At 58.6% G+C, this 27927-nt stretch overlaps 1 protein-coding gene and 1 long non-coding RNA gene across 16 annotated transcripts; both read right to left on the bottom strand.

Moving 5' to 3' along the window:
• Window positions 1-1717: 1717 nt before the first annotated feature.
• ARFGAP1 (ARF GTPase activating protein 1) lies at window positions 1718-18531 on the bottom strand. 15 transcript variants are annotated; one of them, XM_035302891.3, is made up of 15 exons: window positions 18427-18531; window positions 15180-15243; window positions 14608-14717; window positions 14159-14330; window positions 13496-13596; window positions 12589-12675; window positions 11875-11971; window positions 9763-9819; window positions 8331-8363; window positions 7331-7360; window positions 6299-6355; window positions 5576-5635; window positions 5230-5312; window positions 4875-4951; window positions 1718-3870 (listed from the first exon to the last, which is right to left on the bottom strand). In XM_035302891.3, exons 2-15 carry the CDS (start codon window positions 15237-15239, stop codon window positions 3809-3811), a joined length of 1086 nt encoding a protein of 361 aa, XP_035158782.1. In that variant the 5' UTR covers window positions 15240-15243; window positions 18427-18531; the 3' UTR covers window positions 1718-3808. The 15 variants fall into 15 exon arrangements, with proteins under 15 accessions (XP_035158782.1, XP_054112880.1, XP_017827654.2 ...); XM_054256905.2 differs by lacking the exon at window positions 7331-7360; XM_017972165.4 differs by lacking the exon at window positions 5230-5312 and having other exon boundaries at window positions 18427-18524.
• Window positions 18532-21284: 2753 nt separating this feature from the next.
• On the bottom strand, window positions 21285-23408 carry LOC118153985 (uncharacterized). Its single transcript, XR_004743871.3, has 2 exons — window positions 23217-23408; window positions 21285-21428 (listed from the first exon to the last, which is right to left on the bottom strand). It is a non-coding gene; the product is annotated as an uncharacterized LOC118153985 (long non-coding RNA).
• Between the last annotated feature and the right edge of the window lie 4519 nt (window positions 23409-27927).

Genomic DNA, 27927 nt, shown 5'->3' with positions numbered 1-27927 from the left:
AGCCTGGGAGATGATGCCAGGTTGCCCCCTGCTCCCACCCATGCTCCCAACATGGCACTCTCCCCACAGGCCCTGGTAAAGCAGAGAAGCCCTCAGACCCACCACCCGGAGGCCCTACTCAGCCTGGATGTAGGGACTGGGAGGGGGGACTCCCAGGGAGCCAGCGGTGCCTGCAGTCCTAATGGCGGCCAGCAGAGGGCGCTCAGCCTGGCAGGTGGGCACGGGCGCAAGTGCAGCTCACAGGCTCCCGGGAACACAAGTGTGCACCCCCATCCCATACACACAAGCCAGCAACAAGCTCATCACAGACCCAGCGGTCAGGCACTCAGCATTCCCGGTGCACAGGGTGCGAGCTCCGTCAGCAAGAGCGGACCCGTCTGCCTTTTCACCCACCCCTGCTCCTGGACACCCAAGGCCTTCACAGTGCCCCTCAGACCATGAGGCTCAGGCTCAGGCAGGGCTGGGGAGCTGCCTGGATCACGAACAGAGGGGCTGGACGTAGCCTGGGCCGGCCATTTCCTCGCCTCACTGAGGCCCCAACCCCACAGGAACCCCCCCCAAAGGAACCTCCCCCTTGCATGCTTGTGGCCAGGCACACATCACCCCTCTCCAGGTGGGGGACCCAGCCCGAGGTCCCAGAAGTGGGGACGTGGCCCCCCCCAGTGGCTTCCTGTGTAGCCTCCAGCCCCACCCAGAAGCCTCAGTGCTCTGACCCCAGACCCCCATCTGCCTGTGTTGGCTGGGTCAGAACAGAGCAGGGCCAGGCCCCATAGCCACCAGCCCCACCCAGCCCCCTCTGCCCACCAGCGATGGAGGCACACAGGGCAGGGCTTGGCCCCTGGGAGGCTTGAGGGAGACAGCAAGGCTGGTGGGTGTGATGAGCGGGTGGCCACAGGAAGCTGCACACTTACAGGAGTTTCTGGAAGGTCAGAAGCTGGCCTTGAGGGTCCACAGGGGTGAGGCCAATGTCGGGACAAGCAGCAGAGGCTGGCTCAAGAGGAGGGGCAAGTGGCAGGTACTCAGGGTGGTCAACCTGAATTCCTGGAGCCACAGTGGGATGGAGCTGCATGCTGGAGGCCGGGGGCCATACAACGCCACTGCCCATGCCCCCCACAAGCTGGCCAGAGACTGAGACCAAGCTTCAACCAAGAACAGACTCCAGGCCCACCTGGCCCAGGACCAGCCACTTCAGTCTTCCCTGTCTAGCTGGTCTGACCTCAGCCCGCCTGCCTTAAAGCGCTGCCCCAGAGCAAGATGACCCTCTGTGGGCCTCTCCTAGCCACAGCCACCCTCCCTGCCCCTGAACCGCATTATCAGATGGCACCTTGAGTTTCCAGGATCCGGGCTGAGATCCACCCCAGCATGGGGGATGCTGAATCTCTGGGAGGGGAAAGAACCCTTCTAGATCCAGGCCCAGGTACCATCCTCCACCACAGGAGCCACTGCCCACCTCCCCAGGCCAAGGGTCACTGGACCCACCGGAGTCTTGTTGGCCAGCCAAAGGCCCATGACCACTTCTCTGGCTGGGTCACCCAACTGCCTACTTGCCAGGTCTGGCTCAGATGGGGTGAAGCCAAGGACTCCCCAGGAAGGCTGGGTGCAGCAAGGGACCAGGAGAAATGAGGGAGCCCAGTGCTCCACCGCCGCTCCCTGGGGATCCCATGACCCTACTAACACCACACTGAAAGTGGCCCCTTGGGATGCACCCAGACATTCCTCGTGCTCCCATGTGCTTTATTGGAAAGCTGTCAAGTCTGTGCCTTCCACATGGGCCCTCACACAGCCAGGCGAGGCCCCAGCGCCCACAGGTCCTGGGACACCTGCCCACACCTGCAGAAGGGAAAGGCCCTCACCCTCTGTGGAGGTGTCTTGGCCACCACATCCCGTTCCGAAGGTGGCCCCAACCCCTCCCAACACTGACAGCACTTTCCATTAGAAGGGACTGTCACCCTGCCCCCAAGCAAGGCACCTTCCCAGGGGGTGGGGGGATAGAGTTTGGGTTCCAGGATGGAATGCACCCCTCCTCAGAGCACTCAGCCCACCAGGATCCAAGCAGCCCTTGGGGAAAATCGCAAGGCCACCCAAGTCTCAGCTCAGGAAAGACATTCCAAGACCTCATGCTCCGCTCTCCAAGACTGACTTCCTGTGACCTCTGTGTTGGCCACTTTGCCCTGAGGCCTCTCAGCACCCCAAGCCTCTGACCCCAGGTCCAACTATAGCAGGTGGCTGCTTTGGTGACCAAGTCTGTGGCAGCCAAAGGCACAGGCCCTCCAGGTTGGCTACCAAGGGGGTTGGTGCCCACAGGGAGGAGCGGGTGCCAGGAGGGCTCCCTGAAATCTAGGACCCATCCTGTTCTGCAGGTGGCCGACTCCCTGAGGTGGGACGTGCGCAGGGCTAAAGGGCCAGGCTGCTCCAGGAGCGCTGCGGATGGCGGCTGGAAAGTGGGGTGATCAGGGAGCATGGCTGAGGCCATAGTGAGGAGCATGGCGGCAGGGGAGAGCACCTCACACACTGCACGAGCTTCCAGCACATGCACAGCTGGCCAAGACAGAGGGTCACACACAGCAGATGAGAGAGACTGAGTCACATGCAGCGGCATGTCATCCAGTACTTGGGGAAGGTCAGCATGGGGTGGGCACCAGGCTGCAGGGCAGCCCCATCCAACAGGTTCAAGCCAGCCAGGCTCCAGGCAGCCAACCAGACTCAAATGACAGAGAAGCCAGAGGGGGGTGTCAGAGGGACATGAGCACAGCTGCATGCTGGGGGCTGACGAGAAGCTGGACCTTCTCCAGACCCAGGCACTGCACACAGGTGACTCTAGCTCAGCCCCTCCTACTGTCGCACCCCACTGCACCGGGGCTGAGGGCCCACCCGGCCCCCCGCACTCCTTTGTCTTAACAGGGCATTCCAGAATAGTCAAGTTTCAGCACTGAGAACAGCTCAGGCATGGCCGTTGGGAGGTGTGTCCAGTGAATGTGGCGGCTGGACGAGGCCGATGCAGGGAAGCCACTCGGGGTAACGACATGGGCCCAGGCAGGCGTGGACACAGGAGCAAGGGTGGTCAGTGGCAGTGTGAGCGCCAGTGTCTCCTTCAGCATTGCCGTCTTTACCACTGCAGTCACTTTCTTCAAAGAAAGAACTAGAGCAAACCCAGAGTTAAACATCTCCACGAGACTCGGCTCCTTTCATCGCTGACAGCATGGCACGTGACTGGTCCCTGACCCTGGAGAAAATGTGTCAAACCAGCCACCGGAACACAGTTGTGAGGGTCCGTGCCGCAGCCCACCTCCCAGTAAGCCACACCGGGCCCCTGCTGGAGTCCAAGAATGCCCAAGGAGTGTGGGATGGGACAGCCCCCCGCAGGGGATGGAGAGCAAGCCGTCCCACGCACCGAGACCCCACGGTGGACAGGTGGCACGAACCCGTCTCCCCAGAGTCCTGCCTCCCAAGATGCTGTCCTCACACTGCGGTCACTGCTTCTTGGGTCAAAGGGAAGGAGAACGAGGGCAGAGTGCAAACACGAAGTCACCCAGAGCGCTGGGGACGGGGCTGCGGTGGCCCTACCAGTTCTGGTTGTCCCAGCCATCGTCGGCAGGCACAGCCGGCGGCACCGCCTTCTTGGCGCCCTCCCCACCCTCCCCACCATCACTGTTGCTGTTCCTGTTGGTGGAGGCTGAGCCCCACACCTCCCAGCTGTCGGAGCTCCTCCTCTCCGTGGAGGTGTCCGCGCAGGTCCAGCTGTCGCTGCTCGGGGACTTCCGGGCCTTGGCAGACTCAGTGCTCCCGAAGGTCTCCCAGAAGCTCTGGTCTATGGAGCTGTTCTGGAAGTGGTCTGGACCGCTGTTCTGGTAACTGTGGCCCTCAGAGGGGCTTTTAAAGAGACAGAAGGGGGACTGTGAATGTCACTCAGCCCACCACTCAGAATTCCGTGCCCCCAACAGCTCTGCACCTACAGTGACCACCAGGCCCTGTGGCGCCTTCCCAGGCCAGCATTCGGGGTCCACAGCAGCCCTGCCAGGCAGGAGCTGGTTCTCCCATTTTAGAGCAGAGGAAACTGTGCCAGGGACCTGGAGAACCAGGGCCCACTCTTTTACAGAAAATTTCTTTTTCTACCAGCTCTAACCTGCTATGTCATCAGTGGTTTAGTTAAGGGGGGAGGGGGAGGGGCACTGGCCTCGTGGGGACTCAGGCTCTCCCGAGAGATGCCCCCGCCGCATGTCGGCTCTGGACCAGGCCCTGCCCTCTGCCCTCAGTTGTAGTCATACCACTGAAACCCTATACACACACAGAGAGGGAAAGGACGTAGCAACTGTAGGGAAAGTTTGGGCCCATCTGGGGGCAGAGCATACGTGTTCACAAGGGCTGGCGTCTCAGTGGACAGCACAGGGCCAGGCCCTATGAGAGCCCTGTGGTTCCTGTTGGGGTCAGGGACTGAGAAGAGCAGCCAGCTTCTAGCAGGAATGCCTGGGGCACCCAGTGCCAAGGGCAGAGCTGGACACGGGGCCCAGGACAGGTCTTGGGGGTCCCAGCCCGGGGCCCAGGACAGGTCTTGGGGGTCCCAGCCCTACTGTCCCCTGGTCCCCTATCTGCTCCACCCACCCAGAGTCTGGGAGACAGAGGAATGGCAGAGCAGCGCCGACTCCTCCTCTGATCAGTGAGTAAGACTCTCCCTCCCACCCCAGCCTGAGGTGCCCAGCTCCTGCTCCAAAAAGCACACAGCCAGGGCAGGGACAGGTGAGACAGGCCCCCGAAGCGGCAGAGCACTAGAAGAGCTTTCCACGATGCCCCCCGCCCCCACACTGCCCAGCAAGGAAGCCGACCACCATCAAGAGAGGGGGTGGGACACAGGCTCGGGGGATGGGGACATGGTGTACCTGTCCAAGGGGCCTTCTGCTTTCCCTGAAAAAAAGGTGGTGACATCCCGCCATCCCTTACTGCTGACTCCCTGGACCTGGAAGGAGATGGGAAGAGAGGTTAGGAAGGCCCCATCACGGCAGAGGCACGCAAGCCAGTGCACACCGACTGGCTGAGAAGGCCCAGGTAAAATCCAGAAGCAAGGGGTGCCTGGTGCACTCATACAGACAGAGACGCATACGGACACTCCATAGTAGCGCGGGGTGCATGTGGGATGCGGCAGCAAGGACAGCCGCGTGCACAGACCTCAGGAGCACCTACACACACACAGCGGAGGGGGTAGAGCCTGCTCTTCCCTCCCCATCTGCAGAGTACCTCACGCCAGTAAACAGGACAAAACGCAGACCCCGACCGGCCCGCAGAGCAGCAGACGGAAGACGGCGAGGACGGCGCCGGCACTTACCGAGGAAAAGGCCAGCAGCAGCAAGGGAAGAGTGGAAGGGACAGTTAGTGGCTGGCTGGGTGGCAGCGGGCCAAGCTGTTTCCATATCCCTCTGGCTGTCAGGCCGGGCAGCCCTCCTTCCATCTCAGAGGATGGGGCCACTGCTGAGGTGGGCTGGGTCAGGCTGGGGCCTGCTCAGAGAGCCCCTGCTCTCGTGCCCAGGGCCATGGATATGGAAACTGGCTTCAGCCGTGCCTGCACCTCTGGCAGGCTCCCTACCTTGGATGCCAACTGAGAGACCCCACTGGACACATCATCAAAAATCTTTCCCTCCTTCACCTGCATGGGTTAAGATAGCGGCATTAGTGGGGGCGGAAGAGACTAAAGCCTAAAGCTTCTGAAATGCAGGGAGTCCCCAGGGTGAGGGCACCCGAAACAAGGGCGTGGACAGCTGTTGGGCTGAGCCCAGAAAGTTCTACACTGGCCCCAAAGTGATTCCAGCATCAAGAGACCACATCACTGCCAGGCCTGGCACCTGCAGAAGTGGCCCCCGCCAGGCACTGCTGACAAAGTGACCTGAGGACTGTCCATGCTGCCCCAGGTGTGTCCCCTGCGTGTCCCAGTCAGACCCGAGGATGGTCCATGCTTCCCCAGGTGGGTCCCCCACGTATCCCAGTCAGACCCGAGGACGGCGCGTGTCACTCCCACAACAGAGCCTCCTCTGTGCACAGCACTGGGGCCAGCTCTAGGGGGTGAGGCGGAGGAAAGGAAGGAGCTGGGGGCCTGTGAGGGAGGCCCTAGGCCAGGGGAAGAGATCAGCTGGAGGTTCCGAGAGGCACCCAGCCTGAGGAGGACACCTGTGCTAGAGACGTGGGGTGTGAGGTTGGGCCTGAGTGCCAGCTGCTGGACAAACCAACCCTGATGCCCCCAACACACCCACACCCCCAAGTGAAGGGCGCTGGGTACAAGCAGCACATCAACCCCTCGGAGCTGCCCCATTACCTTCTCCTGAGCAGGTTTGAGGACGTTCTCGTTCAGGCTATGGCCCAGCTCGGACGCCTGTAGGAAGGGAAGTCATGTGACCCTGATGGCAACTCCGCGGGGGAGACGGGTTGACAGCGGCAGCCCAGGCCAGCAAAGGGCAGCGGGAGCTTCGCCAGCAGGGGAAGGCAGCAGGGCACAAGCCCAGGAGGCAGGAAACAGGGCTTTGCACACAACCCCCAACATATAGTCAGCCTCCAACATATAGTCAGCGAAGACCGTGCCCCCAATTCTCGCAGAAGGGCCCTCAAGGACACAGGGAGCTCCCTCTGGGGGTCTCCCTCATGCGCCGCCATGCAGCCAGCGGGGCTGGGCCGGGGAGGACATGCCCCATGCACCTCAAGCAGAAGCAACAGCAGCTGTGGCCACCCCAGGCTGACCTGGGATGCCTCGTCTTCCTTCCCCCACAGGAAAGAAGGCAGGGAGGCTGGGGCCATGGAAAGAAGCTGCTGAGAAAGCTCAGCCCCTCCTGATCCCGAGTCACTTGGGGATGATGGCCACAGGGCCACCTGTGGATGTGGGGTGAGGCCTCCTCTCCCCAAGACCTCTGCGCAGGGAGAAGCGCAGATCAAAGACCATAGGGGAAGGACTCGTCACGGAGCAAAGATCCTCCTCTGCAATAAGTTCCAGGGAGGGCAGCACGGCCTGGAAACCCTGCTCAGCAGCAGCTTCATGCCCAGTGCCAGCTGCCCACACCCTCCCCCCCGCGTTCAGCGCCTCCTGGCGGCAAGCCTGGGTCAGGGTCCGTGTTTTTTGGAGACGAGGTCTCATTATTTTGCCCAGGCTGGAGTGCAGTGGTACTGGGGTGACAGGCACACACCAGCAAGCCTGACGCAGATCCTGGAGAGCCACGGCCCAAGGCCGGGAGAGGGTCTGCGCGTGCGCACATGTGAGGCAACACGAGACAGGGGCAGCACGCAGGAGGGGCGGCGGGAGCCAAGCGCATTCTCGGCGGAGACATAGACGCCATGCATAAGCAGATGCGGGCTTTACCGGCTCCGGCTGCTGCTTGTGACCCCAAAACTTTACCAGGCAGCAAGGCAACAGGTGAGGAGAGAGCAAGGTGAGGGTGGCATTAGTAACTCAGAGCACCTGCGAACCCGCCACGTGGTGCTGCATCGATAAGGCAGCACAGGGGGCGGGGGGGTGTCTCAGCAACATGACGGGGAGCCACCACTCCCTGCCCTGGACCTGACCACCACGCTCAGAAACTGCGTGACTGATTGCGGCTCAGGAGCCTGGGGGCCGTGGCAAAGCCCCTACAGCCGGGGGTGGCCACACAGAAGACTCCCTCAGAGAGAAAGGAGTGCTACAGGCCATGGGGGGACAGACGGGCACCTCGTGAGAATAGACTCCTCCCCCTGGGAGCAAGAGTGTGTCCTAAAAAAACACATACAGCAGTTTTGGCTTTCGTGGTGGGCCTCACGTGGCCACTGCCTCCTGGGTGACTCTGACCCTCAGGACAGCCAGACCGCAGCCCTGACCACCAAGTGGGGACTGTGGGGCCGCCACTCACATCCTAAAGAATACGGATATACAAAGGCCCAAGACCACACCACCTACAACCAGGGCATGTCCTGGCCAGGGCAAAGGGACGCTCCATGGCCCCCGAGTACAGACGCATCCTGGGTGCTGCCGGCACAGCACCACCCGCAACGCCCCTGCCGGCTGAGCAGCCACCGCCAGTGTAGGCCATCTGCCAAGCTGGGCAGTCCTGCTCCCAACAAGGTGCTCGGCCGCAAAGTGGCCACACACCAGCACCAGGTGCCAGTAACAGTGGAGAGTTTGGCCCCAAGGCCCTCAACAGGCCCATGAGGCAGCCACTCTGGCATGAAGAGGGGCCGAGTCAGGGAGCAACATGCTGGAAACACCCCTGCTATGCTGGGCCCTCAGCCCTGAGCACGCGGCCTGGGAAGAGGGAACCAGGCAGCTCTGGGCGCTGCACATGATGTCAGAGGCTCAGGATAGGGTGCAGAAGCTTCTCCTCTGTTACCTTCTGACTTGCTTGGGATCCAAATTTTGTAGCCTAAAACAGAAAACACAGACAGGGCTTGACAGTGTTAACACTGTAGCCTAAAATGAAACACACGGACGGAGCCAACAGCTTAACACCACCTGCCAAGCTTCCTTCCTCAGGGCCCACGGACTCTCAGTTCCAGGACTGTCTCCCAGTGGCCCCCAGGCTGCCAGCAGCTCTGAAGCGACCCTTAGCTCTGAGATGCCCAGGAGAGCTGCAGTGGGGCCTGGGTTAGCACAAATGCCAGCCTCTCCCTGGAGGGGGGCCAGCCCGGCATGCCACTGGTGTCAGGGCGCACAAGAGCAGTATAAGTCCGAGGAACAGCAGGGCCAGCCCCATCCTCTAGCCTTCAGAACACCTGCAGACGTGGCCCCAGGGTGGAGCCTGCTGGGACAGAGGGCAGGCTGGGGAAGCCACAGCAGTGCTTGTCAATGGGCTTCACCACCGCCCCAGCCCCATCTCCCCCAATGTGGGGGTGGCTCCTTGCCCAGCATGGTCCAGGCACAGCGACGCCCAGCACCTGAGTGACCTCTGCGCTCCATGGGAGGAGGAAAGGACGGACCATGACACTCTGGCTGGAAGGCACCTGGACTTCCCTAGCCTGCAGCCCTCCCCTGGAGGCGAGGAGATGGAGGCCCTGGGAACCAAAAGCAGCCACTTGGCAAATGGAGTAATGGGGCTATGGGAGCTGAAGCCTGGACACCTGGCCTGCTGTCCCTTCCAGGACCTGGGGAAGACACAGGACCAGAGTGGCCACAGAGACATCTGGCAGGTGCGCACTGTGACTTCCGCTCACAAGAGCCCCAACTGGGGTGCGGGATGCTTGTCTGGGCAGCTGCAGGCACCCAGTGCGATGCTCTATCCTGTTCCGGGCTACCCCCTTCTCCTTTCACACCACAGCCCAGCCCCCAGGGGCCTACGCCCCATCTTGGTTTCAGGCCTGCTCCTGGGTCCCTGCCTCGTGCTCCACTGTCTGCCCTAACAAAAGCCCCAAATCCTCCCCGAGTTTCAGGATGAGGAGCAGGCAGAAGGGAGAAAACACTATCAAAACAGGACAAGCCCCAGAGGCAGAAGCTCCAGGGACACGTGGTGCCTGAGAGCCGCCTTGCTGGGTGAGGGTGCAGTCCAGGGATCGACCAGGCTCACTCTCCCTCACTTTCATCGGGGGAGACCCCCCTGCCAGCAGCGGGTCTGATGCAGGAGCGGCTCCTGAACGGCCTGAGCTGCTGTGTTTTTGCAGAACCTCCGAGGCCCTGGCACTACCCCAGCTGGCACACATGGCACAGCCCCTGGTTAGAGCACCCTCAAGCCCTCTGTGTCTCACATCCCTTCTACAGCTCCCAGAACCCCAGCCCAGCAGCAGCCGGTGCCCCAGGGGCCCAGTGGTGTTGTGGGGACAGTGACTTACGCCCTCCTTGGCTGCTGAGGCAAACCTGCTGGCTCCAGTGGTGAAGCTGCTCCAGCCCTGAGTGCGGGGCGACAGAAAGTAGCCATGTCAGGACAGAGACCCAGGAACCTGACACCCGAGCCAATGCTCCCTCCTCCTTCCCCACCGAAACCAGTGGCCCCTCCTGCCGCCATGGCTGCCCTCTCCTACCTCCCTAGAGGAACAGAGGTGAGATGGGTGGGGTCATGACCGCTGTAACCTGCTCTCCATCTATGCTCAGAACTTCCTCCTAAGTCTCCCGAGAAAAACTAAAGCTATTTAGAAGAATAAACATCTCATTTAAATCACAACTCGTCCCCTCCCTCGTAAAGGAAATGCAAAGGGACCCTCACTTGAGCCATCACTAAGCTGAGCTGCCTTCCCCAGAAAGGAAAAGGCAGAAGGAAGAGTCACTAAAATGAAGCCCATGCCCAGGCTGAAAAAAATGCGCTTTTCTTCCCCAAAGATGCCGAATGACCGCAAGAAAAAGTGACCGTGCTGTCTGCGGCCGAGGCGCAGCCAGGCCCCCCGAGTGACCAGAAGCTCCACGCACTTGGGGGCTCCTTACAGATGAAGGCATTGATTTTAAACCTGCTTTTCTCAACATACTTTGAAGACATTGTCATATTATTATTAAAAAGCCCTTTCTGACCAGGTGTAGTGGCTCACACCTGTAATCCCAGAACTCTGGGAGGACAAGCTACTCAAGAGGCCAAGGAGGGAGGATGGCTTGAGCCCAGGGCTTCAAGGCTGCAGTGAGCTATGACTGTGTCACTGAACTCCAGCGCTGGCAACAGAGCAAGACCTGTCTCAAGGAAGAGAACCAGAAAACAAAGCAAGCCCTTCCCTGGCTCTCAGCTCAAGTTCCCAGGTAAGCGGCCCCGCAGCCAGACACTCACGTTGCTGGTATGACCCCAACAATGGACAACGATGCTGCAATGAACAAAAATCCTTTTCTTTTTTTCTGAGATGGAGTCTCACTCTGTCACCAGGCTGCAAGCGCAACCTCCACCTCCCAGGTTCAAGCAATTCTCCTGCCCTGCTTTCCCAAGTAGCTGGGCCAATTTTTCTATCTTTTTAGTAGAAATGGGGTTTTGCCATGTTGGCCGGCTGATCTCATCCTGACCTCAGGTAATCTACCACCTCAGCCTCCCAAAGTACTGGGATTACAGGCGTGAGCCACCATACCCTGCAAAAATCATTTTTTTACAGACGATAAAAATTTCCTTGGAAATGCAAGTCAAACAAAATGTATTTCTGTTACCGGAAAAATGCAACAAGCCCAGGCTGTCATACTTTGAATGTCTGACCTGGAGCTTCCAGGCATCCCCAGACCAGGAACGGCCCTGAGAGCAAAGGGGGGGCCACATCTACTCAGCCAAGCCCTCTCCATCCCCAAGGGTAGCAGCACCCAAGCGGCTTCCCAGTGCTGCCACAGAGCTCCCCCCACTCCCCCGAGAGCTCCCCCACAGAGCCGGCTTCCCACCGCACTCAGCACTCCCTACGCAGACAGCATGGCCGTACAGCTGCCATCAGTCCTTGCATTCTTAGGAAGAACATCAGCTGTTAGATTTGAACTATACCTAGTGATGGCTGGGTGTGGTGGCTCACACCTGTAATCCTAGCACTTTGGGAGGCCAAGGTAGACAGAACACCTGAACTCAGGAGTTCGAAATCAGCCTGGCCAACCTGTTGAAACCCTGCCCCTACTAAAAACACAAAAATTAGCTGGATGTGGTGGCATGCGCCTGTAATCCCAGCTACTTTGGAGGCTGAGGCAGGAGAATCTCTTGAACCCGGGAGGCGGCAGTTGCAGTGAGCCGAAATCACGCGACTGCAATCCAGCCTGGATGACAAAGTGAGATTCTACCTTAAAAAAAAAAAAAAGTAGTGACTGAATACCTTTGGGATCTGAAAAATTTAAGCCACATTTTTGCAAGAAAACATCACTGAAGGTAAGGAAGGCATTCTTAAATCAGAACAAGACAAAGAGGGTGTGTTTTCCAGGCCTGCCTCACTGCCCCCAACGGCCGCTGTGCCCTCAAGCTGGGTCTGCCCATGGGAGGCATGGTCTGCAGGCCCAAAAATCCTCACCGAGTACAGGGAAGACATGGCATTGTTGAGGAAGTCATCTTCTTTCTTTTGAGGTGGTGGTGTGTTCCCAAACCCCACATAGCGATTCCCTTGGGCCCTGAAAACAAAGTGGACAAGAGACTGAAGAGGCTGCATGAACCCAGCTCCCCATGAGGCTGAAGATGCTGTGTGAACCCGGCTCCCCATGAGGCTGAAGGCACCGGTGTGAACCCGGCTCCCCATGAGGCTGAAGAGGCCGGCGTGAACCCGGCTCCCCCAAAGGCGTGTGGCCCTGAACGGAGGTGAGGCTGGGCTCTGAGGATGTGCACACTGCCTTCTGAGGTTCCCCAGCAGCAGAGATGTGCTTTCTGTCCATTTAAAAAGACCCTCCTGCCACATCACCAGAGGGACCCCAGCAAGTTCTCAAACCCAGTAATAGAAGTACTGGAAAAAAGATCAAAACAGCTCTATAACAGTGCTGGGGACAGAAATTCACTGAGAGGTTGGGTGGATTCCAGGTAGAAAACGTGCTGTTCTTCTCCTAAGCGTCAGCTCTTCTCCACAGCGAGACCCCAGTTCATGCTGGCTGTGGCTGCTGCACTCGGACCCTGCACAGCACATGCATGGGTTCTGCACCCGCTGCACACGGGAGCCCCGAGGGGAGCAGCCCTGCCCAGCAAATGGAACCCTGTGGGCCTGGCCTGCCCGAGCCGCCCCCAGCTCTCAAGTCCTTACCCTTGATAGGAGCCTAGGTCATCATTCAGCCAGTCTTCAAAAGCCTTGTCCGAGGAGGCGATCACATTCTGTGGCTGGCCAGAGGCTCTAAACCAAGCATCAGAAGCGGGTGAGACCATGACTGGGTGGAGTCTGAGGTGACCCCAGCAGCACCCCGGAACCATGTGGCCTATGTTGGCAGTGCCTTCACATCACCCCAAGAGTACCTGAGGCCAAGATGGCCTCAAATTCTGTCTCAGTGGCTGCTGGGTTCAGGTGCTGAAACCCCAGCAATGCCAGCCTCATGGACATCACAAGAGGCCTCCCTCCACAGTGGGCTCTGTGCTCTCCCTGTCGGCGGGAGGCACTGGGGAGAGGCGGGGCAAGAGGGCTAAGGGCCCGGAATTGAGCTGGAGCTGCCCGAAGTACAATGCCTTCTGCCAGAAGCACCTGGACGTGGCGGGGGCCCAGCGCTCCAAGTAAGGTGGGGAGACCTCCCACTGCACAGTCACCCTGCCAGGGACACTCCCTGAAGCAGGACGTGGGATACATCCACGACAGGGGTCAGTTCAAGGGTGGCAGGGCCAGCGCCACAGACAATCTTGGGAAGGGGAGACAGCAGTGCTGTGAGAGATGGAGACATGAACTCCCACAGCGCCACAGCGCACATGACTGTGTGCATGTGTGCAAGATGTGTGGAGCCTGCCTGGGGCACTATTTGAGACAGCTTTACTGCTTGAAATTTTACCAAAAGCAAAATTTCGACTGTTTTGGCAATCGAAAAAAGCTGTTTTTCCCTCTGACTTCTGGGAACGAGCTGTCACAACAGCAAAGAAGTGGGGGATTCCGTGGGGGAACCCAAGATATTAAGATCAGGGCCCAGCAGAAACTGCACTGGGGCCCTGAGAGAGGCCAGAGGAGCAGCTACCGGTGCACCGTGGACGGCAGTGTCCTGGGCTGAGGCGGGGTCCAGTTCTGGGCAGGTGACGACTCCAGAGACCACTCTCTGCCTTCGGCCAGAGCGGTCACCTAACAACAAGACACAAGGTGTCAGAGAGCTTTCTGCCTGGTGACGCCCGTGATCACCGTCCACTCTAGCACACAGCCCCCATGGCGCGCCTGGAACACCCAAACCCACAGCCTCCTCCCAGCCCCCCTCAATGCCCCTGATCAGGTGCACAGTCCAGATGTGGATATAGAGGCCAGGGCTCACTTTACAATCAACAACAGAGCTGGGGAGCTCCTGGCTGGTGCAGCTCCAACTTCAAACGCAGGGTCCCACCTATTTGGCTTCCATACTTCTTAGAAACACTGTGCCCAACGTGTCACAGAGCCAATAAGGGCCACAGTCCTTTTTCCCCTGGAGGCAGGGATGGTCTGTCTCCACCCCTGGTGATTACAAGCCATGTGCCTCCCATGCCCTGGTGCAGCGAGGATCATGACATTCTTGTCTGTCCTGGACTGTGTGTGCCTGGGGGTGTGCCAGAACCAGCAAAAGAACCAGCTCCAGAACCACTAAAGACCACGGTCCAGCTGCCACGACAGGGGAGCAGCCCCGTACCACGGGCGAGAGCGAGCCAGCTGCCCCTACCTTATCCCTGAAGAGGGCCGCGGCTCTGCTGTTGTACTTGTCCTGCAAGGACCAACAGGGATCGTAATCCTCTTGTGACTCCAGGAACTCTCGGAACTTAGCATTCCCGCCCACTTTCATCTTCTCAAGCTCAAGGTCCTTCCACTTGTCCATAGTAACGGAGCGCACAAAGCTGGGAACCAGAGGATGGAGCAAATCACTCAGCACCAAGGATACTCAGGGACGCCCCTCCACCCAGCAACATGCTGGCAAACTAGACACAGCAAGCAGCAGCAGAGGGGAGGCCAAGTGGCCAGCAGCTGGAACCCTGTGGGTAGCATCACCGGAGTGACACTGGCCACCCAGTGGGAGGCGGCCCCGAGCTTCCTTGGCGTCAGCACCTCCAGTGTCAGAACAGATGAGGGATGGCCCGCAGGCTCTCTGCAGAGCTGGAGCAGCAGGACACTGACCTGAGGTGTACCCCAAGACCACGGTGTCGCCCCGAGCACTCCAGGCAGATCCAGATGCCATAGGTCACACTGACCCACTGAGGATTGAATGCACCACACTCAAAACAAACCTGTAAAGGACCACAGGGACTCACCAGGTGGCTCAGGGCAGAGCCCAGGATGGGAGACCTGACAAGTGGCCCCAAGGAACAAGTGCAGACAAGAGCAATTGCAGATGAGCCCAACAGGGCTGCCCAGGGTGGCCAGAGGGCGTGGGTGGGTCCAGGTGTGAGAGGCAAGAGCCTCCCGTGTAATAAAACATTCAGACAGGAGGCAGACCTATCCTTAGGGTAACATGACCTGAGAAATGTGGACCAGTGCCCCCCGCCCCAACAGCCAGCAGTGATGAGTGCCAGAAATGGCCACCACTCTAAGAGCCGCCCACCCACGCCATCGGCCAGCATAAGCCACGCACGTCCAGAGCCACGCCAACAACCATCCACTCAAGGAGGGCCCCAGAACCACAGACTTAGAGCACAACTTCCCAGGACTCCCTGACCCTGACCACAGCATGGGGGGAGGCAGAAACTTACATTGTTCTCATCTTGCACCCTGATTTCTTTAAGAACCTTCCTGGTTCTTGGGCTGGCCATGATGCTGCAAAAGAGAAAAACAAGCACTTTAAACTTACACACAGGCTGCTCTAAAAAAAAGAAAATAGTGTCTGTCCAAAAACACCACACAGCAGAAAACCTGAGGGGCAGCTGTACTGAGCTGCTCAGAAGCCCCAGTCACAGGGCCGCTGGCTGCAGGGCGCCTTGGGGACCACTTTCCAAAGGACTCTGCTCCCCACACCCCAGGAGGCGCCCAGGCTGTGGCCAGGGTGATGATCGGGAAGATCATGTAATTAGTGGCGCCACTGTGCTTCTTCCCCACCAAGACTGCATCATTTATAAAAAGTCCTGTCTTCTGACAGTGAAATTCACAGTAAGGGGTAGTCTTTAAAAACACACACAGATGGGCTGCTAAATTCGATTTTCCTCCTAAAAGGTGACACACCACAGTTGGGCTGATCACAGTCAGGGAGCCCAGTGACTGCGCTCCGGCCTCCAGCTACATCCCCACTGCGGGGCAGAAGCAGTGCCCTTGCCCACAGTGTGGGAACAGCTGGCCTGCTGGGGGACCTGCAGGTGGGTCCTTCTGGGGCCATTCCGAGTCCTGGGGGGGGCAGCAGTGTGGCTGCAGCAGGACAGAGAGAGTGGCTTCGGACCATCAGCCCCGCCGCGGTGGCTCACAGGGACCCTAGTGGGATAGCAGCAACCAGGCTCGGGCTGAAGAGAAAACCTGCGGATGTCTCTGCAGCTCTCCTAACTACAAAGCACAACTTCCGCTGGTGGCCCATCCAATTCAGGGCCGGGAAAACCGATACAGCTGAGATTCAAAGCTGGAGGAAGGAGTGGAACCAACCCCAGTGTCCAACGAGAATGACCCAGTGGCCCCGAATACACCCCCAATGGGCAGGCTGCAGAGACAGTCCAGCCTGGAGGAAGCAGGCTTGCACCCCGCGCGCCCACGCCTCACTGCGCTGAGCCTCACCCACCTCTCAATAAGAACGGAGCTGTGTGCTGTTCCCTCTACCTCACTACACAGAGAACACACAGCGCTCTGTAAGCCACAGGAAACTACACGTGTGCACGGCTGCCCTTTCCAGCGCCAGCCCTTTCCTCCTCCACTGTATTTAAGAGGACTGTGTAGACCAGCTTTCCTACTCACGGTGTAGGTGGAAATTTATGTTGAGGTGAAGCTTAAAAAAAGAAAAAAAGAAAAATCTCTGTCCTATATTTCATTTCTCATCATAAGTATGCAGAAACAAGGTATTCACTGGGAGGGGGGAGTGTCCCAACTCTCCACACGGTCAAAGTTCCTGAATTCTGAAGCCCATGACTCCTAGTATTCACCAGCACCTACTTTAAACCCACTCAAAGTCAGGAAATAAATATGTTTTCTGCAGTTCATCAAAACAAAGCCAAAAGTTCACCCTGGGCTGACTTCTACTCCGTAATGCTCTGTGCCTGGTGTGAGAGCGCCCAGGAACCAGAGCATGAGGCAGGTCTGAAAGCTTACTCCCGACCGCATAGACTTGGATCCCAGCATGACTCATTCAGGCGAAACTGTCATCAAACTGAGCTTCCACCCGAACACAGCACTGAAGATGGAAAGGGGCTAAGCCAGGTTGGAGAGGTCCTGGCACCAAGGGTAGCGGGGCTGAGCTTATAAGGCCGTTGGGACACATTCTTCTCACGGCAGGCACACGCAGAAGCCGGCCCATGCAGAGGAGGTGAGCCACCAGAGCAGGACGAGGCCGCTCTGGGTCTCCACACTCGCTCCTTCCCACAGCACCAGGCCTGCTCTCAGGGGCTCATGTATTGGCCAACAGACACGGGCACACAAAAGTCAGAACCATGAGACGCTCCTTCAATTTCTAACTGTAAAATACACAGGATACTCACAGGACTACTGCAGGGAGAAAATGTGCAAAAAATAAAGGACTTCCCTTGGATTTAAAAGTAACTCCTCTATGTGACTAATTTTGGGTATTCACGAGCCCCAGTTACCTGAAATGTTAAAGTTAATAACACAAAAACAAATACCTCCTAACCTTCAAAAGCCCAATATGGTTTACCTTGAAAAATAATCCAGGAACTCTTAACACCTGAACCAAGATGTAAAACTATCCCTCCTCCTGCAAGTGCACATAACTTCAGTAAACATCAAACCCAGCGAGGACACTTTGTATTAGTTCGGAAGCCACTGAGACTTCAAAACTCAGGATCCGTTAAGCTGGAACACTCGCAATAGGTGAGGTCAAAAGGGATGCTTAAGAACACTGCTCAAGCCCTAGGGCTGTGACACAGTGACAGGCAGAAATGCTGAGTCTGAAGCACCTAAGGACCCACGTCTAAGAACAGCAGCCCCTTCTCCTAAAGAACAGACAACTTCTCAACTCTGAGAGGGATGCGGCCCCAGAAAGGGATGCCTAAACAAAGCTAACAGCTTCGATGCCCTGGGTCACTTTAGAGCCAAACTTTGCTGTTAAAATTAACAGAGCGTGGCAGGAATATTAATCAGACCTGCAAAAAATGAGCAGAGTTACTTCTTAGAACTGGTGGCCTGTAATTAAGGCGTTTAAAAGAACAGACACGAAGCATAGTTCTTCCAAACCCACAGAAAGTGAAAACAGTTTTAAAAGCCCCTTCCTGGTTTCTTCTCTCTCCCTTAAGACAGGCAGCCACGTCAAAGGGTAAAGAGGAAACCACGCGAGCTGAGGCTGCCGTTTCTGACGACAGTGGGCTCACCAACACCCCACTTCTGATGACACCGGGCAGAACCCTCACTCCTTAAGGGGTGGAAGCCCAGGCCCAGTCCTGGGTCCTAAGGAGCTCGGGAAGAGGGGGTTGAAGGGGACAGGGCAGGGTCCTGCTCGCGCCCTAAGCGGGCAGGGATCCTCTGGACTCGCGTAACCGGTGGGGGATTCCAGATCCGGGGTGCGGGTGGAGGGCAGCTTCGGAGGGAAGAGGGCGCGGGGGACTCGGGGCGGCACCGGGGAGAGGCGGCTGCAGCGGGGCGTCCGCGCGAGGAGGACCAGCCGCCCAGCGCCGAACGGACCGGGGGACCGCGGAGTGGGCGCCGCCAAGCTCTGGGCAGCAGCCTCGGGGCTGAGCGGGGTCCGGGCGGGGGCGGCCGTGGGGGGGAGGTCTGCCCGCGAACGCCGGGGCCAACGCCGCGGGAGCCGGGGCCTCAGGCCGAGCCCGCGCCCGCGCCGCCAAGCCGCGCGCTTACCTGGCAGGAGGCGGACAGGGCCGCGGGGTCAGGCCAGAGCCGGGGTCGAGCCGCCGCACTGTAACGGGGACGCGCCCGGGCGCCCACAAGCCGCCACCAACTTCCGGCTACGTCACGCTCGCAAGGTCTCGCGGGAGCCGGCGGGGCGGGACTTCCGCCTCAGGCCCCAGCCTTCGAGGCGCGCAGCCGCCCGGTCGCCATAGAGACGCGCAGACGCGCCGTCCATCCCCTCCCTGGGCCCCGGAGCGCAGCTGGTAGCTGTGGCCGTGGGGGAGGCCAGGCGGGAGATGAGTCCGTGCGTCCGCGAAAGAAAGCTGGGGTGGTTCCGGGGTGGCGCGTTCACCGGGGCCGACAACGAGGGAGGGGCGAGTAGGGGCCTGGAGCGGGGGCTCTGGGGAGGGGGCAGCAGGGGAACGGGGGTAGGAGGACCAGGGGCAGCGGGCGACAGGCAGGGAGGCGAGGGCCACGGGCAGTGGGTAGCAGGGGACGGGGGACTGGCATGGGGGTGGGGGTGCGTCCTGGGGCCCGTGCTCCCGCACTTGGGTCTGAGTCTCCCACCAGCCGAGCCTTTGGGCCCTGGCGGGAGGCGGCGGCGTTGAAAGGACCGCGGTCCCCCGCCCCTGCCACGCAGATGCCCCAGGGCGCGGGTGTGCAGTGATGGGACCCGAGTCTGCATTAGGAAGGTGCAAAGCCGGAAAAGCGGTCACCCGTGGGAGGTTAATTGCAGGTAATTTTTTGTTTTGTTTTTGTGCTTTTCTGTGCATTTCACATATTTCTCCTTGATTTGGCTGACCTTTGAAATGATGGAGAATAAACATTTGTATTGTGGTATAAGCTGCAACACCGAAAAACGTACAGGTCAAGGAGTTTTGACAAATGCATATCCCCAGGTAACATCTACCCTGGTCAGTTATAGATATTCCCAACAGAGGCAGCCACTCTTCTGATTCCAACATCTCCATGTCTTAGTTTTGCCTGTTCTGGAATATCACACAAATAGAGTCGTGCAAAATACACTTTGGTGGTGCTTCTTTCCCTTAACACGAGGTTCTGAGATTCAGCCACGTCGCACGCATCGTAACTGGTTCCTTTTTATTGCCAAGTAGCACGCCATGGAAAATACGTCACATTCCTTCATTCGTTCACACTTTGGACACTGGGGTCGTTTCTATGTTTTGGTTAGTATGAATAAAGCTGTCTTGAAAGGGCTTTTTGTAGCATATTTTTTCTTCCTCTTGAGTAATTACCTAGAAGTGAAATTTCTGGGTGTTGGATGTGTATGGAACGTTATTAAAACATGCTAAGTGGCCAGATGTGGTGGCTCACACCTGTGATCCCAACACTTTGGGAGGCTGAGGCAGGCGGGTCACCTGAGGTCAGGAGTTCAAGACCAGCCTGGACAACATGGCAAAACCCTGTCTACTAAAAATACAAAAATTAGCTGGGGGTAGTGGCACATGCCTATAATCCCAGCTTCTCAGGAGGCTGAAGCAAGATAATTGCTTGAACCCAGGAGTCAGAGGTTGCAGTGAGCCGAGATCGTATCCCTGCACTCCAGCCTGGGCCACAGAGCAAGACTGAAAGAAAAAGTGCTAAGCGTTTCACACTTCTGCAAGCCACATGTGAGGCCCAGCTACTCTGCGTCTCTCCGCACTTGGTATTGTCGGTCTTCTGATGGCGGCAGGTCTCGTGTTTACCAAATGGTGCCTCAGTGCCGTTTATTTGCCCTCAGGAGGGAGTGGCCACTTCCTGCATTAAGAGGCCACTGGCATGCACAGAAGCGGGAGGGCCACGGTGATGTGCACAGGCGCCAGCAGCATCTACTCAAGTGGCAACTGGAACAGTGTAGGTTTCGGCACCAGGCCTCGTGGTCAGGACTGTGCAGGTGCCATGAGTTTGGAGAGTGGGAGCCATGTGCTGGATTAGTCACCGTGGGCTGTCTGGAAGACGTGGACTATGAAGGTTGAAAAACTGATAAGGAGGAGAGGAAAAGGGGAGGCAGTCTTGGAAGGGCCACAGATGGAGCCAACATCTGACACTGGGTAACCAACCAGTGGAAGCTGAACCTCCAGTTTTCTGATTGTAAAGCAATTAAGTCAGAGTGCTGCCTCATCAACCAGGCCCGCCCGGACTTTGGGAGATCTGGAGCTACCTCCACCCCCAGAGCATGGGCCCAGTCCCCAGAGCTCCGATCACAGGTGTGGCCCTTCCAAGGACAGGGTAGCCTGCTGCCTCACAGCATCCACAGCAACCTCGCCTATCTCTGCAATCTCAAGGCTTGCAGTGACCAACTCACAGAGGGGCGGGGTCTGGCAGTGGAGTGGAGAATGGTACGGAACCTACACTGCAAAGGGGTGACATTCTTTGTCCCCATCTGAAATCTTTAATTTGTTTTTCTTTTAGAACTGCCAGCAGTCCATTAATTTTCAGTTATAGTAATGTGATCATCTCTGTGGTTTCCTCCCTGAGGCTCTTGAAGGTCTTGATGTGAATGAAACCAAATAGAATAATAAAAAACAGTGAAATGAGAACCTCCTAGTAAATGTCTGTGCCGAACTGGTGGCTGGTGGTGCCCACCTGGGCCACAGGCAGGTGAGAGGATTGAAGCTGCGAGCCAGGCAGGAGTCCAGGTCACCGGTGAAGTTGTGGGACCTGCAGCAAATTGCCGCCTTTCCCTGACTCAGGTCACCCACCTGTGAAACATAGTCTCCAATTTCCCTTTCATGCCAGAGGCCCACACTTGCCAAGCACTGGCCAGAATCACAGCCCTGGGCTTGATGAGGAAGAGCACATTTAAACCACAAAACCGTGCACACTTGCTGTGAACCCATTGTTCAGATGAGGAAACCAAGGCACAATACAATTCAATGATTATGTTAAAATGATATTAAGTGGTGGAGCAGAGGTTTACACCCAGAAGTCTGCAATGCCCTCTTGGGATAGACAGAAGAGGGTGTGTGGAGCCAGCTGTCCACTGGGCCAGGGCCGGGGCCAGGTGTGCCCTGTGATGGGGAGATATCAGTGTCAGTTCCAGATACGAGAACCACAGAGATTTCATTCTAAACACAAGGAACACAGAAGGTGGGCAGAGCCCTGTGGACAGGCTGACCGCTGTGAGGCCCACACAGGGTCCTCAGTATGCTCAGTCCTGGCTGAGGCCGAGGGGTGTAGTCTGCATTGGCCTGGCTGTTCTTACTGGTGGCATGGGGCCTGAGGAAGGATGGAGCCTAGCGTCGGCTCAGGAGGAGGGATGCTGGGCAGGATCCGGAGGTGTCTGGGGGGTTGCGATGGCTGTGGGGTAGTTGAGATGAGCCACACCAGCCCTTGCTGTCAAAGCTTCCTCTGCACCCAGGTGAGCTGAGCTCCCAGCCAGGGTGTGGCTGTGGCTGCAATCCCGAGGCCCCAGGGTGTTGCTCTGACAGCAGAGAGGCCAAGGTCCTCCTATGGATGGATGGAATGGCCAAGGGGAGACCGCAGGAGCCTGGGCCCACCTCATGTCAGGAAGCACCCTCTCCACTGACACTTATTGGCTCTCCTCTCCCGAGCTCCCCACTCCCTGAAGGTGAGTGCTGCCGGGCAGGCTCGGGGCCCAGCCAGGAGGTGGCTGCGGCAGGACTGGGGCATTGCTAAGCACTGGGAACCCAGGACGCATGGGCTCGGGGTTGCAGCTTTCTGCCGTCCCTCAATCGAGCTGGAAAGGGACATAGGCTGGGCCCCACCTGGCCGGAGGTGTGGAAGATGCAGAGACCTGACCAGCCATTCACCACCGCATTGGCTGTCACACGCTGACGCCTGCGGCCACCCACACAACTGAAGACTGAGGAGGCAGGTGGGCACCAGCCCCAGGACTGGGAATCCGGGAGGTCTCCACTTGGTTTCCGCCTGCTCCATGTGGGAGACTCAACTGAGACGGAGGAGAAAGTCTGCAGAACCGCAGGAGAGCACGGGCGATCATGCCAGGTGCATGGGGGCTGCTCTTTGGGGCCGGAGACACCACTCCAGCTTCCTGGGCTCACAGCAGCCCTTGGGGAAAGAGGCCCCACATGTGTGCACAGGAGCCAAGGGAGTCTTCCCGTTAAACAAGCGATGTGACTCTCCCGGGACAGGCCCACCCGCCCAGGACTCCGGCCTCTGGGAAAGGACCCCTGACAGGAAGGATGGGAGAGCCCTGGGGCTGGGTCTGCGGTCACCAGCAACAGGAGCCTGGAGGGAAGTCAGGAAAGGTAAGGCTGGTGGGCGCTGGGGGGCAGGCTCGGGAAGACAGCCAGTGGCTGGGAGGCTCACCTCCGGGACCTGTGGCCACGATCCTAGCTGCCCCCCGCCCCCTCAGCCAAGGGCTCACGGTCCCAGGGACAGTCTGACGGCTATGCTCCGGCCAAGCCCACTGTCTACCGCCAGCCCGAGGATGTGGTCGAGCACCTGAGGCTGTGCACACACAGCCTGCACGGCCATGCTGTCCTTTGAGGACAATCCGAGTGAGGGAGAGGCGGCACTGCCAAAGAAGCCAGGACCACTCCGGGACAGAGGCCTGGGAAGCTGACGCACCTCTGCTTCCCGGAATAAGAAGGCGGTGGGAAAACAGCATTTCTAACAAACAACAATTCCAAAATTCAGTGGGGACAGAGCGTGTGCCGTCAGGGCCGGAAGTGGGGGCGCTGCTCTGCAGGGAGCTGGCATCTGGGTGGGTCCCAAGTGTGGGAATCGAGTTCCGGGAGGGGACAACACTGCAGGGGACAACACGGGGGATGGGACCACCTGCATCCTGAGGGGCCAGGGAAGAAGAATCTCACCCAAGAAGTCTTGGCTGAAGCCAGCAGGATAGAACCTTCGGTAACTCCCAAGAAACCTCCGGGAAAACGCGCACCACAGGCAAAATGTCCTGGGCTGCCCCGAAGTCCAGCCCGGCTGATTCCCGAACTGGGAGCACACGCCTGCTGCACTGCTGGGCGAGACTTTCCGGTTGGGAGGGAGAAGCCGGGACTGCAGAGACCCGACCCAGGCCAGGCTCCGAGCCAGAGAGGGGCCTCTCTGTGTGTCTGCGGTAAACTGGAAACCACCCAGCACCCTTTTCTTTCAAAGGAAAAACACGGTCAGCAGCATTGCCTGTGGGTCCCATGACGGGTCAGGCCGTGCTCTCGATGGGGACACGGGACCCACAGGCGATTGGCCCATCTTTTTCCAGGAGTGTCTGATGCAGTTGAAATTTCTCCCACTTCCATCTGAAAGTATGGGGTGTGGGAGAGCAGCTTGAAGCCCCAGAGCCTCGTCCTCACCACTCCAGGGGTAGCGACTGAATGGTGGCCCCCAAATCTAGGCCTGGCACAGTGGCTCACACCTGCAACCCAGCACGCTGAGAGGCCAAGGCAGGAGAATTGCTGGAAGCCAGGAGTTTGCAAATGTGAGTAAGGATCTTGACATGAGAGCTGTTGGATCACACAGGGGTCCCTCAGCGCCATCACAAGCACGCTGGATCACACGGGGGGGGGCCCTCAGCGTCGTCGCAAGCACGCTGGATCACACAGGGGGGCCCTCAGCGCTGTCGCAAGCACGCTGGATCACATAGGGGGGCCTCAGCGTCGTCACAAGCACGCTGGATCACATGGGGGGCCCTCAGCGCCGTTGCAAGCATGCTGGATCACACGGGGGGCCCTCAGCCCCATCCCAAGCATAAAAAGTGACACGTGGAGAGGAGCAAGCCATGTGAAGGCAGAGGTGGAGACCGATGCAGCCGCAGGCCAGGGACGCCGGAAGTCACCGGAGATGGGACGGCAGGAAGGGCAGGAAGGACCCAACTGAAGAGCTTCAGAGGCTGCAACCCTGCCCACACCTCGATGTTAGACATGTGGCCTCCAGAACTGCGACAGAATAAATTTCCGTTGTTTAACCTGCTGGGTTATGGGAATTTGTTATGGTAGTCCCAGAAAATGAACACACCGGGTTTCCTGAGAAAGAAAAAAGAAGACACACAGTCCTGGCCTGAACAAGCTGTCACTGTCCTCAAGCTCCATGCCCTGGAGGCCTTTCCCAGTGTGCCAGTCCTCCCAGGGATGTATGGGCTCGGCCTGCTTTTGTGCTGACTGGGGCAGCTGTCCTTCTCTGTCACTATCCATCACTGCCCTCCACTGTCCATCACTGTCCCCAATGTCCATCACTGTCCTTCACAGTCCCCCACTGTCCATCACTGTCCCCAATGTCCATCACTGTCCCCGCTGTCCATAACTATCCTCTGCTGTCCGTCACTGCCTTCACAGTCCCCCAGTGTCCATCACTGTCCCCCACTGTCCATCACAGTCCCCTACTGTCCATAACTGTCCTCTGCTGTCCATCACTGTCCTCTTCTATCACTGTCCTTTGCTGTCCATCACAGTCCCCCACTGTCCATCACTGCCCTTCACACCTCAGTAGGAGCATCAAGTTTTACTCTCTGGAAATTGGGGGATATTTTCCTGCCTGGCTGTTCCAGCTCTGCCCACAGTCCCCCAGGTGGGCAGGCAATGACGTTCTGGGCCCCATTCCCTAGCTTCGTAGGTGACAGTCCTGCTGGGGGCCTGGGGACAGCCCTCCTGTCCTCAGGTGTGACTATGCTCATTGCTGTTTCTTGCTGCCCTGAAGTCCGGCTCTGGCAAGGGTGGGGGCCTCCAACTAGGGTCTTCCCACAGGGGCTTCTGTGTAAGGATGGAGACACGGTGCCATTCCACTTTTAAAACTGCCACACTTAGGCTGAAGGAATTTGAGCAAGAATGAGAGCAGATACAGTGTCAGAGAAAACCTCACCACCTAGAGGTGGCCAGGACCCAACAACTGACCTGGGAAACGTCATAACTCTGTCATACATGAACCAGGTGTGGAAACGGACTGGCCTCCCAGGCTGCTCTGACATTCACTCGGCTGACACTGCACCTGGGTTGCCACGACTGGCTGCTGCCCTCAGTGTGCACCAGTGCAGGTGGGGCAGGCTGTGCGGGTGTGGGCTTTGTGTGGACCTGCTCTGTGAACCTCTCAAAGGGGCTGTCCAGAGCCCTTCACCAAGACCTGTAACTTCGGAGCAGGGGATGCCTGTGACAGCTCCTGGTTCTGTCGCTGGCACTCCTGTGAGGGGCACCAGGGCATCATCACATCCTCCATGAGTGAAGGCTTTTGCTTTCAAGAGGAAGAGCAGGCAGCCTGGAGGACAGAGCTGCAGGGCATGTGCATGTCCAGGCAGCCTCCCCAGGAGAGGCTGAAAGAGAAGGTCCATCCACACAGGCACGGCTGAGTGGCCCCCACCCAGGACCTCAGCAGCTGGCTCCAGGCCTCCCTCTGCTTACCAGGCACCTTTGTGAGTCATCTTCTAGGGGTCGTGTCCTTCATTCCACCAACCGCTCCAAGTGCCTGGAGAAAGCAGGGTTGTGGGGCAGGGAGGAGGGTGGTCCTGCTGTATTTAAAATCAATGTATTGTATAAATAAATGTTAATTTTTCACATCTTTTAAAAATTGGGATATAATTCCCACACCATAACAGTTATGCTTTTAGAATGTGGCACTCAGTGGTCTTCAGCATGTTCACAGAGCTACACGGCCATCACCACCCTCTCATTCCAGAATGTTCCTGTCTCCCCACCATGCAGCAAACATCCAGAGGCTTTCCACTCCCTCCACAGCCTTTGGGGTGGACACCACCCCCCACCATGAGCCTGGATTAGAGACATGGGGTGGTTTGGCTGAGCCGTGAGGCCGTGGTCAGCCTTGACCAGCCCAGACTGAAGAGCTCGCTGTCTGTGAACTGAGGATGGAGGCACGGTGGGGACGAGGCCACACCGGGAAGGCCAGGGGCCTTGGGTGCCAAGCCTTGTCCCTGGAGACCACGCCATGCCCAAGAGGCCCATCTGGAAGCTCCATGGGAGCAGGGTCTGGGCTACTTTCTGGAGGGGCCAGCCGGGGGTCTCAGGGTGATAAGCCACACTCCATCCCCCTGGTGTGGTGGGAGGACAGTGCAGGGGCTAGATCTGCCCAGCTGGCGAGTGTGGGCAGCAGCTCCCTTGCCCAGTCTATTCCTCAGGCTGTGAGGCTGGCAGTCCCAGCACCGCTGAGCGCCCCCATCAAACTCCAGGCTTCAGAGACCCTGGGTTCCAGGCCCAGAGCTGGCCCAGTCAGGGGCCCTCGCTTGAGGGGGGTCTGGTCGTGGAGAATTCCGGAGATCACAGAAAGAACAACTTCCCTTCGAGGGTCGTGAGGCACCCCCCAAGTGACCGCAGGACTCTGAGTGGGGGCCAGACGGGAAGCTCCAAGGCCCTCTGAGCTGATTCGGCCTCTGCCTTTCTGCCCCCGCCTCCCTCTGCCCACACCCCCACGCATACCCTCACGTGTGCACACGCAAGTGCCTTTGTGTGCAGACATGGGACACATGTATCCGTGTCCCAGGCAGGCCCTTTGGTCACCTGGAGTCACTGTTCTTATGTGATGGTGCCTGGCCTGTCAGAACTGGACATTTCCAGTCTTCCCCATGCTGGCAGATCACACTGCCTTGGAAGTGTCTGTGGCAGCCTCCCCTTCCCGTAGAGGACGCAGGGCACGTTCCCAAGACTCAGAGCACAGAGGGTGTGTGGACAGGCACTGGGGCCTCCTCAGAGGGTCCCGTGGGTATGGGTGAGGCCAGCCCCGAGGAGGTCTGCACCTGGGACTCTGGTGGCGGCTGGCACTTAGTTCTGCCAGGCACGAGTATGAGGCTATATGGTATCCAGCCGCGGAGGTGCTGGCGGCTCACAGACCAGGAGCCCAAGGCGCGGGGTGAGTGGAGCCCGGCGCTCGTGCACAGTGTGGGTTCCAGGTGCCTGAGCTGCCTCGGCTGCCTCCTGGACAGCGGTGTCCTGCCTCGGGGTCAGCTCCGGCCTGGTCTGCAGCTCCTCCCGCCCCCGAAGGCTGAGTCAGTGATTGAGTCTCCAACTCTCCCTACCCAGCAGCTGGAAACAGTGGAGCTTGGTCCCTGCCTGGGAGTACTCAGTCAGAGGGACAGGGAGGACAGGCGAGTCCCCCCGCACCCTGCCTCCTCGCTGACGTCTAGCAGTGGGAGAGTGGGGTCAGGGAGGGACCCCCCGCTGGCCCGCGTCAGGTCTTTGGCCACAGGGAGTCCCTGACCAGCCCTGACAGCAAATGCTCCTTTGGTTGGGGATTCTGGGGAGGCGGGTAGAGACCCTCAGTGTGATGGGAAGGCCTGCCCCATCCAGGCCAGGGCCCAGCCTCTCCAGGGGCTGGCGGGATGCTGGACAGAAGGCCCAAGCTCGCTTCCCAGGTGCAGGGAGCCACAGCAGCGCAGGTGAGTGGTTTCTGCCGGGCTGGCGTGGCCCGGACACCCTGGCTGGTTGGGAACCTTGGCTTGGCCCTGGGACTTTGGGGCCTTAACTGTTGTGAAATCAGGAAGATCCTGAGTCTTGTCAGCTGAGCAGGAGGCACGAGAGTTGAGTGGGTCCTAAAAGCACTGTCTGTTTGCCCCACAGGGACACATTTTCTGTGCTCCTATCACTC

The sequence above is a fragment of the Callithrix jacchus genome, chromosome 5, assembly GCF_049354715.1.
Source record: "Callithrix jacchus isolate 240 chromosome 5, calJac240_pri, whole genome shotgun sequence".
Taxonomy (NCBI): domain Eukaryota; kingdom Metazoa; phylum Chordata; class Mammalia; order Primates; family Cebidae; genus Callithrix; species Callithrix jacchus.
Note: the sequence above shows the minus strand (reverse complement) of the source record. Positions and strands in the feature narration are given on the sequence as shown.